Below are 14,862 nucleotides of genomic sequence, written 5' to 3' on the forward strand. Positions count from 1 at the left end.
ATTCATCACTGTCATAGAAAGCACATGCTTCATCGCTATCATACTAAGCATACCGGACAATTTATGAGCAGGAACATACATCTACAACAAACAACATGCTATAAATGAACCACCAATAGCTACAAATCACAGATCTAAGCACGAATGAACACAAGCACAAGGTTCAACTTCAAACTCTACTACTAATCTAGCCTATCACATGCTTGAACATCTAGCCCTACCACAAATTGCAACCGCAGCATAGCAATCAACCATATCAGCTCACAGATCAAACCACTAATCAACCATGCATGTAGATCAAACCCTAGCTGCAGCTCAGATCTAGCTAGAAGGAACAAAGAGAAAAGGGGATTGAACCCACAGAGGCCATGGCTGCAGCTCGAGGACGAGGAGAGACGGTCGTGGAAGATCAACGCCGACCGGTGAAGGAGCGCCGACGCCGTGGATCGCCGGCCGATGAAGATGCGCCGCTTACCTGCTCGTCGGTGCAGATGCGCGTCGGCGGGAAAGCTCGAACGGAGGGAGAATGGTGGCGGGAGTTGGGGGCGGTGAGGAAGGGGCTAAATAGGGGTGGACTCGGTGGGAGATGAGCCGAAATCCTCCCGCCGATTTTTCGACGATGCGGGCGAGCTCGCGCCATCTTCCTGCTCGCATGAGGGAAGAAGCGCGCCGCCCTCCCCTGCCTCGGGCGTTTCCCTGGGCCTGGCCTGGCCTGGACGTGCTTTAAGTTCCATGCGATGCGGGCCGCACATTAAACGCAGGCAACCAAACGAGCTCAATCTTTCCCGCACGGGCCAGGCTGGGCCATATGCAGGCAACCAAACACGCCCTTAGAGCATCTTCCACGGCCACCCAATAAACCTCTCACTATAAATCTTTGTGTGTGTGTGTATTAAAGGAGAGTTGGTAGTCTCGCCTCACCTCCTCCAATCTTCCCCCTCCACTCACACAGGTTTCTTCGTTCAACGGTTCTTTATCCTCGCATGCAACAAAACGGTGGAGAAGAAAAACCAAACAAAACGGACATTGAAACAGAAGCACCTCTACCTCCCTCCCGCGATTCTGCTGATGCATGTCTCCCTCCACCCAAAGCCACACCTCCTCTCCTCACCTCTCGCATCAACGCCTCACTGTCATGGTCCTCGTCGTAGCCATGGTGTTCTCCCTCGTGTCTGGGGTCTACCTCGCCACGCGGGGGGCCTGGGGATGGAATGCGGGACAAGGGATGGCGGCGACTGGAATAAGGAGTGGCCAGGCTTATTCCCCAATCCCCTATTATTGGACGTCGGTTGTGACGCTGGCAAGGAGCCAAAAGCCTTTTGTGTCGCGGATCTAAGTGATCAGAGCCCGTGGTGGTGGATCTCGCCGTTGGGAGCTGTGCTAGAGACGGTGACTGCGCCGAGGAGGCGACAAATGCAGAGATGGTGTCGGCACCGGCGAGGCGACGGGTGCAGGGCCTTGTTTGCGCGCACACCCAAGAGAGCAAGCCCTGCCCTTTCTCTCTTTCTACTCCGCCCCCTCTCTCTGCTCTCAGATGGCGACTCCACGTAAAGGGTGGCGGTGAGCCAACAACTGCGGAGCAGCGCCTCCACGCCCAAACAAAGACCAAGGTCGCCCTGCACCACATGTCACGTCACTCGCCGGCTGACCTCTATAGAAGCGCTGCCCTGCTTCACAACTCGCCTCTCATTTAGCCGAGATAAGGGAGCAACGGAGGGGCGGTTTGTGGGCCCCACAAGACACGTTGTGCATTGCGAGTGACCAGCACAATTCAATTCCTAGTCGGTCGCCTCACAGGAATCGTTTTGCTTGCTTGCAAGTTTATGCGCCTTGCCAGTTCGCCCATGAATCTGAACTGACGAAGAAGAGAGGCGGGCAATATATTTCAACACGTCACAACTGACTCCAAAGGTACACTTGTGCAACAAGCACCAGGGGTGATGAAGCATCTGCTAGAAGCGACATGATTGAAGTGGCATATGACATGGGGTGCCTCTTTTCTTTCCACTATTCCAACAACAGGGACAACAAAAAGTGAGCAGGCCATTTCCCCTTCTAAGATTCCAACCATGGGGTCAAAAAAATGAGAAAATTCAGGGAATCAGGTAAGGCGTTTACATCCAGTGCATTCCAGAGGACACCGATCTTCAGAGGGCAGACATTCTAAATTTAGAGCTCAACTGTGGCCCAAAACCGAGAGAGATCCTATTCTTGGGTGAGCACATTGACCTCCACAAAAGCCACGGTGACAATGCTCCTCCTACCTGATCACATCCCCTCCACAGGGATCGCATTCTTCTTGCAAGATGAGTGCGATGGCAATCTGTGACCAGGATCGTGCAGCAAGGGAGGAGAACTCCCCGTCCATGGTGCCATTGCATGTGCAAAGAGTCTTCTGGATTGTAAGGAGCAGAGGGGTTGGAGATCTCGTGGTGGGCACAAGGAGGAGGAGGTTCGGTTGAGAGGCACATGCATTGGGGAATTCGGACCGTGAAATGCTTTTCATGCTTCAGGCCTGAGAAGAAGACGTCGCCGAGGAGGACGGGGTCAGGGGAGGTCGCCACCTCCCCCGTCGCAAATGCCGCCGTCTCGACGCGATCTGGAGCACCCCCCATGGAATCTGGTAAGGACCACGGAGGATTCGTTTTGTACCATTTGTCAAATCCGTCTTGTTGGCATGCTTGTCCCTGTAATGCATGTTGAATTCTCTGATAATAATGCATGATGGGTCACAATGGTATTTAGATATGGACCCCAGACTATTGCAGCAGACTGTTTGAATTTCGTCTGAGAGCAAAACTAAGACCCTTCAAATAAGCACAAAATGGAGTTCTCGCTAACAAATACTGAAAACTCACCTTGCAGAGGGTCCGAAACATGGGCAATCATCATCCGAAGTAAGAGCAAACGGTGAACCTGCCGAAAGGTCTAGCATGGCCAAAAATGCAAGAGCATTCACATACCGTGAGTTAGCGACAGCCACCAAGAACTTCCGCTCCGACTACCTTCTGGGAGAGGGGGGCTTTGGCAGGGTCTACAAGGGACAGCTTGAAAATGGCCAGGTATATATAGGAACAACCCAATAACAAACATTCTTCAGATAGTCTACTGACTTGTAACAATTTGCTAATTTTGCTTCAATTATATTTTTGATGCATGATCAGATTGTAGCTGTCAAACAACTAGACCTGAATGGACTTCAAGGCAACCGCGAGTTCCTGGTTGAAGTCTTGATGCTCAGCCTCTTGCACCATCCAAACCTGGTCAGCTTGGTAGGCTATTGCGCAGACGGAGATCAACGGCTACTGGTGTACGAGTACATGGCCCTAGGTTCACTTGCAGACCACCTGCTTGGTAAGCGCTAGTCTTTTCTTCATTAACACGTTCAAGTTTCAGTGCTAAACTTAACATCCAAATTATACAACAACGAAAATCTAGATTCTTATCTTTCGCAAAAAAAAATCTAGATTCTTATTGATCATGAATTAACATCTATGCGTCATTTTCAACATAAAAATCATGTGAATACCCACTTTTTTTTCGGACATGTGAAATATTTACAGGCAACAGTATAGCATCACTTTCAAGTGCACCGCTAGCACATTTGATTACTAGATGCATAAAAAACTTATAAGTTGAACTGTTGTTGTCGCAGATACCACTACTGATCAAATACCACTAAGTTGGTATAGAAGGATGAAGATAGCCCACGGAACCGCTAAGGGTCTCGAATACCTCCATGAGAAGGCTAACCCGCCGGTCATCTACCGGGATCTCAAGTCCCCCAACATCCTTCTTGATGAGGAATACAACCCTAAACTCTCAGACTTCGGGCTCGCAAAGCTTGGGCCTGTTGGGGAAAAGACGCACGTCTCAACTCGAGTGATGGGCACATATGGGTACTGTGCTCCAGAATATATAAAAACAGGCCAGCTAACTATCAAGACTGATGTGTACAGTTTTGGGATATTCCTACTTGAGTTGATCACAGGAAGAAAAGCTGTCGATTCAACGAAACCAGCAAGCGATCAAATCTTGGTTAACTGGGTATGCGTCTTCTGTTCATATATATACTTCTTCCCCATACAGAATGCTTAGTTAGGAATTATTTCAAAAAGATGCTTGCAACAAGATTTCTTTCAGACAGTTGAGCTAAATTCATGTTCGATCAACAGGCAATGCCCATTATCAGAGATAGGAGAAGGTACCATGAGTTAGTAGACCCTCTTCTTAGAGGTGAATACCCAGAAAAAGACTTGAGCCAGGCTGTGGCTGTGGCAGCAATGTGCCTACATGAGGAAGACTCTGTGCGGCCATACATGAGTGATGCTGTTGTTGCATTGGGATTCCTCGCAGAAGTGCCCGCTGGCTGTGAAGAGAAACCTAGTGTCGCGTCCCAAAAGAAACAGGCTGAAGATCCCCCATTATCTAATGGAACTCAGCAAGATAAGAGCACATTCGATCGTCAAAGAGTTGTTGCTGAGGCCATCGAGTGGGGCGCCATGAGGCAAAAACAGAAAGCTCAAACTCAAGGAAAGACAACTGATTCCCAGTGCATTACAGATCCTATTGAAGCCAACAGGGTGTAAAAAGCCCATGAAACCCATGTGTAAAGTCTTTTAGGCTCCCTTGACTTGTAGCTTTCCAAATTTGTGCCTCCATAGGCTGAATTGTCATATAGAAACTAGAAAGTGTAAATGGCATTCTTGTCTCATAAAGGTGGCAGGGCTCAGTCTCTAGGCATTGTAGTTCATACTGAATCCAAAAGGTTGTATAGTGAATTATGAGCCAAATGCGATTATGTGTCAAGTCGCAGTATATCATAGCAACAAACTTATAGATACTGACTAGAACCAGATCACAAGTAAAAGATTGAACTTTATTTGCAAGAATGTTGGACATGTACAAAAGTATGAGAAGGATTGGATAGAACATCATCAAACATTGAACATCAGGGACAGTTCACTAATGGTCTAATCCTGCTCACCTCCTCCAGTTAGAATATGCACTCATAGCTGGCTTCCAGAAGAATAATCTCAGTCCTCTTTGAACAGCTCACGACCAATTATCATTCTTCTGATCTCACTAGTACCAGCTCCAATCTCAAACAGTTTTGCATCTCTCAGGAGACGGCCAGTTGGGTACTCATTTATGTATCCATTGCCTCCAAGACACTGGATTGCCTGCCATAGGGGAAGGTTTAAAATCAATTGGTGGACCAGAAAAGAACTTGACAATACTGCAACTTACTAAGCTAAAAACAGGTACAAATGTGAAGTTGGTAAGAGCTTTGTCCAAGGACAACAAAGTAAGAGATCTGGGATGACAGAAGTGCAGAATTTGAGAAATCTAAACAGTTATATCTTATATGTCCAGCAAAGAGGAAAAAAAATTAAGAGCAACATTCCACGATATTTGACTGCATTCCAAAGAAATCATGTAAAAACAACACATGCAACAAAAATTCTAATGAACTGAGGAGAGTGTTCTGACCTCAAGTGCAACTTGTGTTGCCCTTTCAGCAGCAAAGAGGATCACTCCTGCACAATCCTGGTTGCAAATATTATATTAGATGAAAATGAAGTCAGTTTACCAGGCATCAGCATGATACACACGGAATTGGTTGTTTTTTAGTCTTGAACAGTAGAACACATGAATGCAACCATGTGATGCAACAATGTGACTAAAAAAGAACAGAGACATGTTGAATCTTTGAAATGTACCTTGCGGTCAACTTTGCCATTATCACAGTCCCTAGCAACTGAGTATACAAATGATCTGGACAAAGAAAACAACAGTAAGAAGCTGTTTAAACTTCACAGTACAAGGCCTGGGTTGGTATCCCTACCTTGATGATTGCAAGGAGGTGTACATGTCTGCCATTTTCCCCTGCATTAGAAAATCACTTGTTATGTTAGTGCCAGATGCCCGCTAATATCCTAACAAGACGTTGCACCTAGAAACAGGCGAACATGATACAATAGGCTGCATGGCTATACCTGTAAGAACTGAAATTCACCAATCGGACGGCCGAATTGCTCCCTCTGTCGAACATAAGGAAGAACAACATCAAGGCATGCCTGCATGAGCCCAATAGGACCCCCAGCTAATACAAGTCTTTCCAGATCAAGACCAGACATCATGACATAAACACCTGCAACAAGAAAAGTATCGAGAATATTCTTGATGAGAATTTCGGTTCAAGAAGTCATTTTTCAATAGACAATAAGTCCTTCAAAAGGATGTGATGCTAAAATCCAAGAACTATTCACAGTTTTCCTGATTTAGATTGGCATGGGAAACTGACTGTAAACAACCAAGTGAAGGTCTCAAAATTGCAACAGAAGTATAGAGTTGAATTCAGACAGTCAGGAGATAATACCTTTCCCTTCTTCACCAAGAACATTCTCTTGAGGCACAAAGCAGTTCTCAAAGACAAGCTCACATCTGTTAAGGAGATATCTGTTCAGTAAGAACCTATACACCATTAACTAGCCCCGCTTAAATAGAAACATCTTACGTGTCACTTCCTCGCATGCCAAGTTTGTCTAACTTCTGGGCAGTACTGAACCTGTAATGGTAAGAAATACTGACATGTAAACATTTTCATAGTTTCAGCAAGAATATTAATGTTTTATCCTACACTTTTATACACCCAAGCCTCAATCTAGCAATCAAATACCATGAATACCATACATTTCACAAAATTCTGGTAAGATATGCATTCATGCGCAATAGAGCATAAGGGAAGAGAATGGAGTGGTTAATTACCCTGGCATCCCCTTCTCAATTATGAATGCAGTTATTCCTTTCGATCCAGCAGTTATATCTGTTTTCGCGTAAACAACCTGTAAATCTCAGTTTGAGTGAACTAGCAGACTTATAATGGTCACAAAGGATGATAACAAGTTAACAACTATAACTTATTTTGTAGCAAGGCTCCAACAGATTCAGTGCTCAAAATTCTGACAACCGGTGACAGGTGTAAATATGAAACATAAACTGTTCTGGAAGTGTACACGCACTCATTGGGAAAATCGACAGAACCTAAAGGAAACACATGGAAACACTAAAGAAACAAAAAACCAACACAGCCAATGGCAGTGGTGAACCATTCCTTAAAAAATAAAAAGTGGTGAACCAAGCACGGCCGCAGATAATACAGGGGATGAATGTACATGGGCCTCAGAAGCTTACCAGTGTTTGAGCTGACGGACCATTTGTGCACCACATCTTATTCCCATTAATGACATAGCCGCCATCTACTTTCTCAGCTTTGCACTTCATACTGACAACATCAGAGCCAGCTGAAAGTAGGAACTAATGTGAAATCCTGTGCTTAAGTGGAACTAAACAGTACGATATTCAAATAATACTTACAGTTTGGTTCACTCATTGCCAATGCCCCAATATGCTCCCCGCTGATTAGCTTTAGAGCAAAAGGAAAACCACATTGTCACAATCCATTATCATTGCAAATATACCACTCCTGGGTGGCTGAGTCTGACTGAAACAATGTTGATTATATGGGAATGAACCTTCGGCAAATACTTTTCCTTTTGGGCGGGGCTGCCGTGACGGACCTACATACAAATACCGCAAACATTACAGTTATGTTATTCGGGGGTTAATTTAATCAATGTAATGACTAATACCATACTATAAACAAGTAGTACCAGCTGGTTGATGCACAGATTTGAGTGTGCACCGTAGGAAAGGCCGACTGACCCGGACGCCCTGCTGATCTCCTCCATGGCGATGCAGTGGTACATGTAACCGAGCCCGAGCCCTCCGTACTCCTCTATGGAACATGACAACCCCGTGTTACTTAATCTATTCCCTCAACTAACATTAGACAATACAGAGCCAGACAGTGTTGTAAAAGGCAGTTATGTTAATGCACTCCACTGAGGCTTTAACTAAGATGACCATCTGCCATCCGTCTTAATTAATCTATTCCCTTAACCTCCCCTGAGGTCCCACCTAGCACTTTCACTTTACTGAGGTCTTAAACATTGTGCAAGCACTAAGTACTCCTAGTAGTATTTGACTAGTTCCTCGCAATTGCAGCACCAGCAAAGTACTAAGACTAGCCACAATGGGTAGTAACATAGAGTAGTAACATCAACATGTTACTAGTCTATGTTACTACCTCTATAGTGGGGAGTAACATATGTGTGGTAACATGAAGCACTTCATTTATTAGGCTATAGACACATCTTGCCTTGATATGTGTGATGTTACTACTACTACTAGTAACTAGCTATGTTACCACTTTTCACTCTTTCTTCATTTATTACTTGCCACATCATCTATTTTATCTAGATATGTGTGATGTTACTACCTATGTTACTCCCATTGTGAGTAGTCTAACGCATTGAGGATAAGATTCATTATTCAGACATGGCCCAGGGTTAATACATTACCTAATATACTTACTCCCTCTGTTCACAATATAAGATGTTTTGGATATTTCAATATGGATTACATACGGACTGAAATGAGTGAACAGACACACTAAAACGTTTCCATATACATCCGATTCAGAAAAAAAGTTACTCCCATGGGTCGGAGGGAGTAGAACATCTTATATTTGTGAACCGAGGCCCTCTGTTCACTACTATAAGATATTTTAACTTTTTTCTGAATCAGACGTATTTAATGCGTTTGCTCACTCATTTCAGTCCGTATGTAGTCCATATTGAAATATGCAAAACATCTTATAATATAGAGGAATTTTACCTGGCGAGGTGAGGCCGTGCAGGTTGAAGTCCCCCATGAGCTTCCACAGATTCACCTCCTGCGCGCCCGCCCCAAGCACAAACCAAATTAATTACTAACAGAGACCGGAACTCGAACGGAGAATCAATCAACGGTACGGTACGAGGAATCGCACACCCTAGACTTCCCTACCTTGGGGAAGTAGTTGGAGGCGTCGATGGCGGCGGCGTGCGGCGCGATGTGCTCCTGCGCGAACCGGTGCACGCTCTCCTTGAACTGCGAGAGAAAAACAACAGCGGGAACGCGAATCGCGGGTCAGTCAGCCCCTCTCCACGGCGGCGGAACGGCGGATTCGAGGGTCGCGGCGCGGGGCGGGCCTGACTAGCTTCTCGATTAATTACCTGCTCCTGGGTGTCGTCGAAGAGGAGGGAGGAGGCGGCGGAGAGCCACCGGCGCGCGGGCCCCGCGCCCGCCGCGCGGCGGAGGAGTGCCGGGAGCCGGCGCTGCATCGCGGCGGCGACCGTTCGCTCGCTCGCCGGGAGGGGGCACCGCCGGGAAGGGAGACGATAGATGACTGGAGCAGAGTACTGAGTCTGAGAGTAGTACTACTACGCTTGCTCGAGTGCTGCGGCTGCTTCCTCTGCCTATGCGGAGCCGTGGACGGCTACGCGTGTCCTTTTCTACGGGGACGAGGAGGAGTGGCGTGTTTGGATTTGCGAGCCCAACACAGGCCACGACGATCGTCGTTCGGTGCACCTGTGTGATGGTGTCGGGTGCGGTGCAGTATTATTATTTGAGCAGGAAAGCGGAAAATTAAATGGAAGCGGCACGTGGGATGTGATCCGCGCCTTATCCTCTTTGTCATCGTCGAGCTGGCTAGCTAGGAGTGTCCAAATTTTCGGCGACTCCTTCTGATCTGATCTTCTCTTTTTGCGAATTCTTCTGATCTGATCTCCCTTGGATTAGCTTATCGACGGTACGGGGAAAAGAAGAGGATAGATGGGTGGCCCGTCAAAAATAAAAGAGGATAGATGGGTGGAGCACGAGTTGTCCCCTCGGCAGCTCATCTCTAATCCATGTTGCCGTGTGCTAACTATGTACGTATCAAATTACGTATTCCATTCGGTTCTGAATTGATTGACGCAACATCTATAAAATGTAAAAATTGACGCAACCTAGATACAATGTCGCCTCTACACAATGTCTTTCGGAGCGGAGGGAGCAGTGAGAGTACATAAGGTTGTGCCCGCGTTGCAATGTCATGTGATTTGCTGTCGTGGTTATCTTCAAGGCAAGGCAAATCACTTCTCGTGACTTGAGGAAATAACCAATCCGAAAGTATCTTTATTAAATGTCGTTTGGATCCATAGACTTGTTGGCGAAGATTGAGGGGAGGAAGACTTTGCCCTAATCGCCTTGTGTGTGGAGGAAGAAAGACACAACCATGTTGCTTTCGGTATGGTAATGGGGGAGTAGCTCTAATGAACTCTACCGCTTTAATAATAGTTTCATTTCATAGCTCAAATGGTAATTTTGTGATTAAAGTGATTTTTCTGCACAAAAGTTATGTCAATGTAGAACGGAAATTGGGTTGAGCCCTAGCCACTGTTGATCATGATGGAACAATACCACATTGAAACAACGAAGATCGTGACATATGCAATCATCCACAATGCAGTCGTGCGCTTATGGTAACCAGGAAATCCAGTTCTTCCCACGACATCCTTCTTCAAGATGAAGTTATCATCATAGGACCGGATGCCATTGTAAGGCAATCAAAGACATTTTTTGCATCCGAAAGTGCCCGTAGGGCATCAGGGGAAAAGTAGTCGCATCAACGTCAAATGCCCCCGTGTCCTATTCCGATTCAGCACTAGCGCTTGATTACCCTTAATTGATGCCAAGAAATTGAGAACATGCTCTTCCGCACAGTATGCAAGGACCGCCTGGATCATAGTTGTTTCATTCGCATAATCCTCCTAGTAGGATGAGTCGTCGGATGACTCAAAATAGTGGGCATACATCTACTCCATGTACGAATCATTGCTTTAAAGAAGGACAAAAAAATTAGCACGAACATTTCACCAAACATTTGTCGGGCATGGTGACCCCGACGGAAGGCATCCACGGGGGTGGATGGTACCTACGCGGCGGACAGACGAGAGGTGTAGAATGACAACGTAGGCAAAAGCGTCACGGCGACAGGCTGGAGCGGCGAAGGTCGCGGATGTACCGGAAGGGCTTCACGGGCGATTAGGGTGGTACAACGGCGGCGGCGGCGAGGGAGTAAGCGGATGCAAAGAAAGAGAAAAGGGATGCAGATGCAGGGGGTCTAGGGTATGGCTTTGGGTGAGCCGAGAGTGTCAGAGTCCTATGTGACGGAGGTCCGAACTCACACAAAGCCCGCTTGTTTCCTTTAAGTTTGCAGAAAAATGGACAAACGAACTGGTCCGTGAACCGATGCGAGACGCGGGGCGGTGGTGAATGTTGGCTGCATGTCAATATTTCGTGGCGGCATGCGTTGTTGTGTCGCACATAAACTGTTTATCAAAATGTCCCACTATAAAAGGGCCAATTTAAGAGACGTGAGCTTGGACGCGCGCAAACGAGGATGCGTCCGGACACTGACCGAGCGCGTCCGCGAAGCCGTAGATGCTCTTATAAGGCAATTGTTGGAGATGCACTAGAGGAAGTAATTGTAAGGATACCACTACAACGTTTGCACCACTACAACTTTTGCAGAGAGCAGAGCATCCATGATAAACGAGGCCCGTCAACTGGAGCAAAGTCATAGACGTCAGCGCGGCGCTCCGTGTGACCTCGCGGTGGCCACGTGTCATCAGCTGATCAGAGTCATGGCATAGGAGTGGCCGGCGATGGCCGCCATGGGCACAATCCAGGATGGGCTCGCCGTGTTTGCTAGCTCTGGGTGCCGAGGGACAGTGCCCTAGCGGTGCGCGCTGGCTTCGGTTGCCAAGGGGCAGCGGCACGATAGTGCGCGACGGCGTGCGGTGCGCGTGCGCGCCTGGCCTGGTCGATGACGGCTTCGCGCGCGGCACCGGCTGCTCCAAGTAGCTCGCCTGCAGCAATGGCGCCGGACAAGCCGGTGACTGTTTCCAAGGAAGGTCCGGTAACGACACCCCTATCGACGTCGCCCACATTAGCGGCACGGTCCAGGCCGGCGTGCTCGACGACGGTGCTCGTCTCAGCAGGCGCTGCTGCTCGGCGGTGCAGGTCAATGACGGTGAGTCTTCTTGGGGTGAGGCCGTGCTCCCTGTCCGGCCCCAGACCTTCAGCCATGCTGCCCCCTCTACTGGGTCGTCGTCACTGCTGTTACCGCACTGCCCACATGGTGTTCGACAGATTGTCTCACATGTTTATTTCAAAGTGTTGGTGTCTTTCACTCTTTCTTCGCCGTAAATGCTGACTGATGCAGCACTGTTGCTGATTGCCTGCGCTAAAAAGTTGAAACACAAATTGAGCGCCCCCTCCCACCTGAGCTTCCAGCAGCATCCTCTTCGCCGTGGTGTCAATGAAGGTAAGGTTAATATATAGACCATCCACCATATCTTATAGGCCACTGATTTTTGCATCTGAAGGTGTACATCACATGGAGAATTTTCTTGTGCTCTCATGTATATCAGGTTCATTTTGGGCCAATGGTTGAAAGATATTATTTGAAATGTTCCTTGGTTCGTCGACAAGGCGCACACACTGTGTTCGATGACGACCCTGCTCCCGACTTGCTGTGCACACCTTGCTTGTAGGAGATCACCCTTTATGTCTAATCGTTTAATTCTTTAACTGGAAGTTCCTATGCTGGCTAAGTGGCGAGGTGCATTCACATTGGGAAGTTATATTGATCAAGTGGAAGAAAATGAAGTAGCAGGCTCTGATCCTCACTGCTTAGCTTTTCTAGAGAGGATCAAAAGATCTTTTGTTTTGGAGCATTTGTGTATTTGATGAAACCCTGAACTGCAGACCCAATCCTGAGCTTTATTTTCAGTTTAGCAGTGGCCGTGTGCGGTAATGTTGCTTCTTTGAAAAGATATGGACAGTAGAGTGTTAAGGAATTTTTTGCTTTGAGAGAACACAAAGAGAAGAAGGGGATACAAACAGAAGTTTGCTGGCCTGGTACAGTATTTAACTTGTTGGTTGGTGTTGTTTTTTTATAATCAACTTACATGCAGGATTACTTTTTTTTTCTCTGGAAAGGCTTCCACCTAAATATATTTCAATTTTTTTTACTTTGTTACAAAGGCACACAGGGGATCAGGCATAGCGTGAGGAGATGAAATCACGCCACAGACCGGCGTGCTCCATTAGATCGCTTTATTTCAACCTATGCGACCATGAGGTCAAATCAGCGACGATGTTTTGCAGTGTCAGCCGGCTGCCTTTCAGTTTAATAGCACCATATTTAATCAGCGACGATGTTTCGCAGTGTCAGCCGGCTGCTCAGTTTAATAGCACCATATTCTATCTTAGGTTTTTTTTCTGTTACATTCAGCATTTCAACTTGACAATAAGTATTGTCGAGACAAATGCTTGATAAATATTTGTTTCTGTGTTGGCATTTGGTAGGAATTTAAACAGTACCTACGGCCTAATAAAGAAAAGATGCATGAAGCAAGAGAGAAGATGACTTTCCTAGACACATTATCACTTGTATTTACAAAAATGCAGTTTGCCTATTTGCTTCTTCAGTGCTGGGCATGCTATTCCAGGTAACTGAATATGGCATTATGTGAGCTCAGTTAGCTCTGTGCAAGAGTTATCTGATTTTTGTTATTGTTTGCAGACTTTGTGCCCCTCAGAACCAGGTGTAGCACTTCGACAGTTCCTCTTTAAAATGCTGTTGGAACTTTTTTGAATGATATGAGCTTGTGGCATGTGTTTATTACCACATTTCTCAATATTAGCATTATTCTTCTATACTGTTTGTGTTGTGAATGTATGGCTGAAAAAAAATATGGTTATCGTTATGCAAATTTGATATGTTTCATGTGGCCATATATTTACGAAAACTCCCATCATTCCATCAATAATCTAGTACATATATCACTGTTTCTTATGTAATTCATACGCTTTATACTACAAACCTTGGTTTGTCCAATTTTGCTTCAGATCCAGGTGTAGCACTTTAGCAGTTCCTCTTAATATTTTCGGGCACTTCTTTGAATGGCATGACCCATACATGTAGTTTCTGGCCTGTGTTTATTGCCACATTTTCTTAATATTAGCATTATTCCACTATACTGTTTCTGATATGAATGCATGACTGAAAAATGCATATGGTTGTCGTTATGCAACTTCGATATGTTTCATGTGGTCATATATTGAACAAAACTCCTATTATCTTATCACTAGTTTATCGCTGTTTCTTATGTAATAAATCCTATGGTTTCTGCTACAAACCTTTGGCTTGCCCAAACCAGTATGAAGGCACGATGGCTGTGCGGCGTCTGCCTCCCGGGAGCTCGTGGCTGCGGGGAGCCTCAACTGCCCACTTGGAAAGAGAGACAGGCAGCGCGTCGGAATAGTATGCTTGAAAAATGGAACCTTGAACCGGACCAAACGGGAAGCAGAGGGGGAGAAGAGGAAGAAGCCGGAGGCGAAAGGGATAGGTGGGCAGGGCCGCAGAGAGAGCAATCCCCAAAAGCTACCCTCTTCGTTCTCCTCCACAGAACTCGATTGCCAGGCATCTTTACTCTGTGCTGCACCTCTTTCTCCCGTGGACTTGGCCCATGGACCATGCTTGTAGCAATTTTATTCTCTTTTCTTTTTGAACCTATGATATTAGTAGCAGTGTTGAGAATACGGATCTCGCGAGAATAATGTGCTCGGTTTTCTACGAGTCGAACCGACTCGCTGCGCCTTGGGCCATAGAAAATTACTCCCTCCGTTCCAAAATGAGAATAACTTCCTTTCCCTTTCCTAACAGTGACTTTGCATGAGGGACAGATACATTTCCATTTCCTTTTGCATGGGAGGAGCATGGAAAACTTAAACTTTATGTGAAGCAAAACTGAAACATTAAGTAACTTTTGAAACACGTGCGAAGAATCTAAAAGATAATAGATCATGGTTTTTTTTTTTGCAGGTTTTTTTTGCGGGGTAATAGATCATGGTTGTTATGGC

At 46.2% G+C, this 14,862-nt stretch overlaps 2 protein-coding genes and 1 long non-coding RNA gene across 5 annotated transcripts; 2 read left to right on the forward strand and 1 right to left on the reverse strand.

Moving 5' to 3' along the window:
• Window positions 1-1,938: 1,938 nt before the first annotated feature.
• LOC123180232 (isovaleryl-CoA dehydrogenase, mitochondrial) lies at window positions 1,939-9,418 on the reverse strand. Of its 3 annotated transcripts, XR_006490787.1 has the most exons (17): window positions 9,123-9,418; window positions 8,914-8,997; window positions 8,743-8,800; window positions 7,677-7,801; window positions 7,539-7,583; window positions 7,381-7,429; window positions 7,198-7,307; window positions 6,772-6,848; window positions 6,521-6,571; window positions 6,383-6,447; window positions 6,000-6,154; window positions 5,849-5,889; window positions 5,724-5,778; window positions 5,494-5,550; window positions 4,988-5,183; window positions 2,859-3,850; window positions 1,939-2,687 (listed from the first exon to the last, which is right to left on the reverse strand). XR_006490787.1 is itself a non-coding variant. In XM_044592216.1 (16 exons), exons 1-15 carry the CDS (start codon window positions 9,228-9,230, stop codon window positions 5,037-5,039), a joined length of 1,227 nt encoding a protein of 408 aa, XP_044448151.1. In that variant the 5' UTR covers window positions 9,231-9,418; the 3' UTR covers window positions 1,939-2,687; window positions 4,988-5,036. The 3 variants fall into 3 exon arrangements, 2 of the variants coding, with proteins under 2 accessions (XP_044448151.1, XP_044448150.1); XM_044592216.1 differs by lacking the exon at window positions 2,859-3,850; XM_044592215.1 differs by lacking the exons at window positions 1,939-2,687; window positions 2,859-3,850 and having other exon boundaries at window positions 4,864-5,183; window positions 9,123-9,417.
• Window positions 2,470-4,843, forward strand: LOC123180231 (probable serine/threonine-protein kinase PBL25). Its single transcript, XM_044592214.1, has 5 exons — window positions 2,470-2,623; window positions 2,866-3,062; window positions 3,165-3,354; window positions 3,656-4,047; window positions 4,176-4,843. Exons 1-5 carry the CDS (start codon window positions 2,470-2,472, stop codon window positions 4,587-4,589), a joined length of 1,347 nt encoding a protein of 448 aa, XP_044448149.1. The 3' UTR covers window positions 4,590-4,843.
• A 2,019-nt stretch (window positions 9,419-11,437) lies between the features above and the next one.
• On the forward strand, window positions 11,438-14,612 carry LOC123180233 (uncharacterized). The gene is made up of 3 exons (XR_006490788.1): window positions 11,438-13,209; window positions 13,306-13,448; window positions 13,523-14,612. It is a non-coding gene; the product is annotated as an uncharacterized lncRNA (long non-coding RNA).
• The last annotated feature ends 250 nt before the right edge of the window (window positions 14,613-14,862 follow it).

Source organism: Triticum aestivum, chromosome 1D (genome assembly GCF_018294505.1).
Source record: "Triticum aestivum cultivar Chinese Spring chromosome 1D, IWGSC CS RefSeq v2.1, whole genome shotgun sequence".
Taxonomy (NCBI): domain Eukaryota; kingdom Viridiplantae; phylum Streptophyta; class Magnoliopsida; order Poales; family Poaceae; genus Triticum; species Triticum aestivum.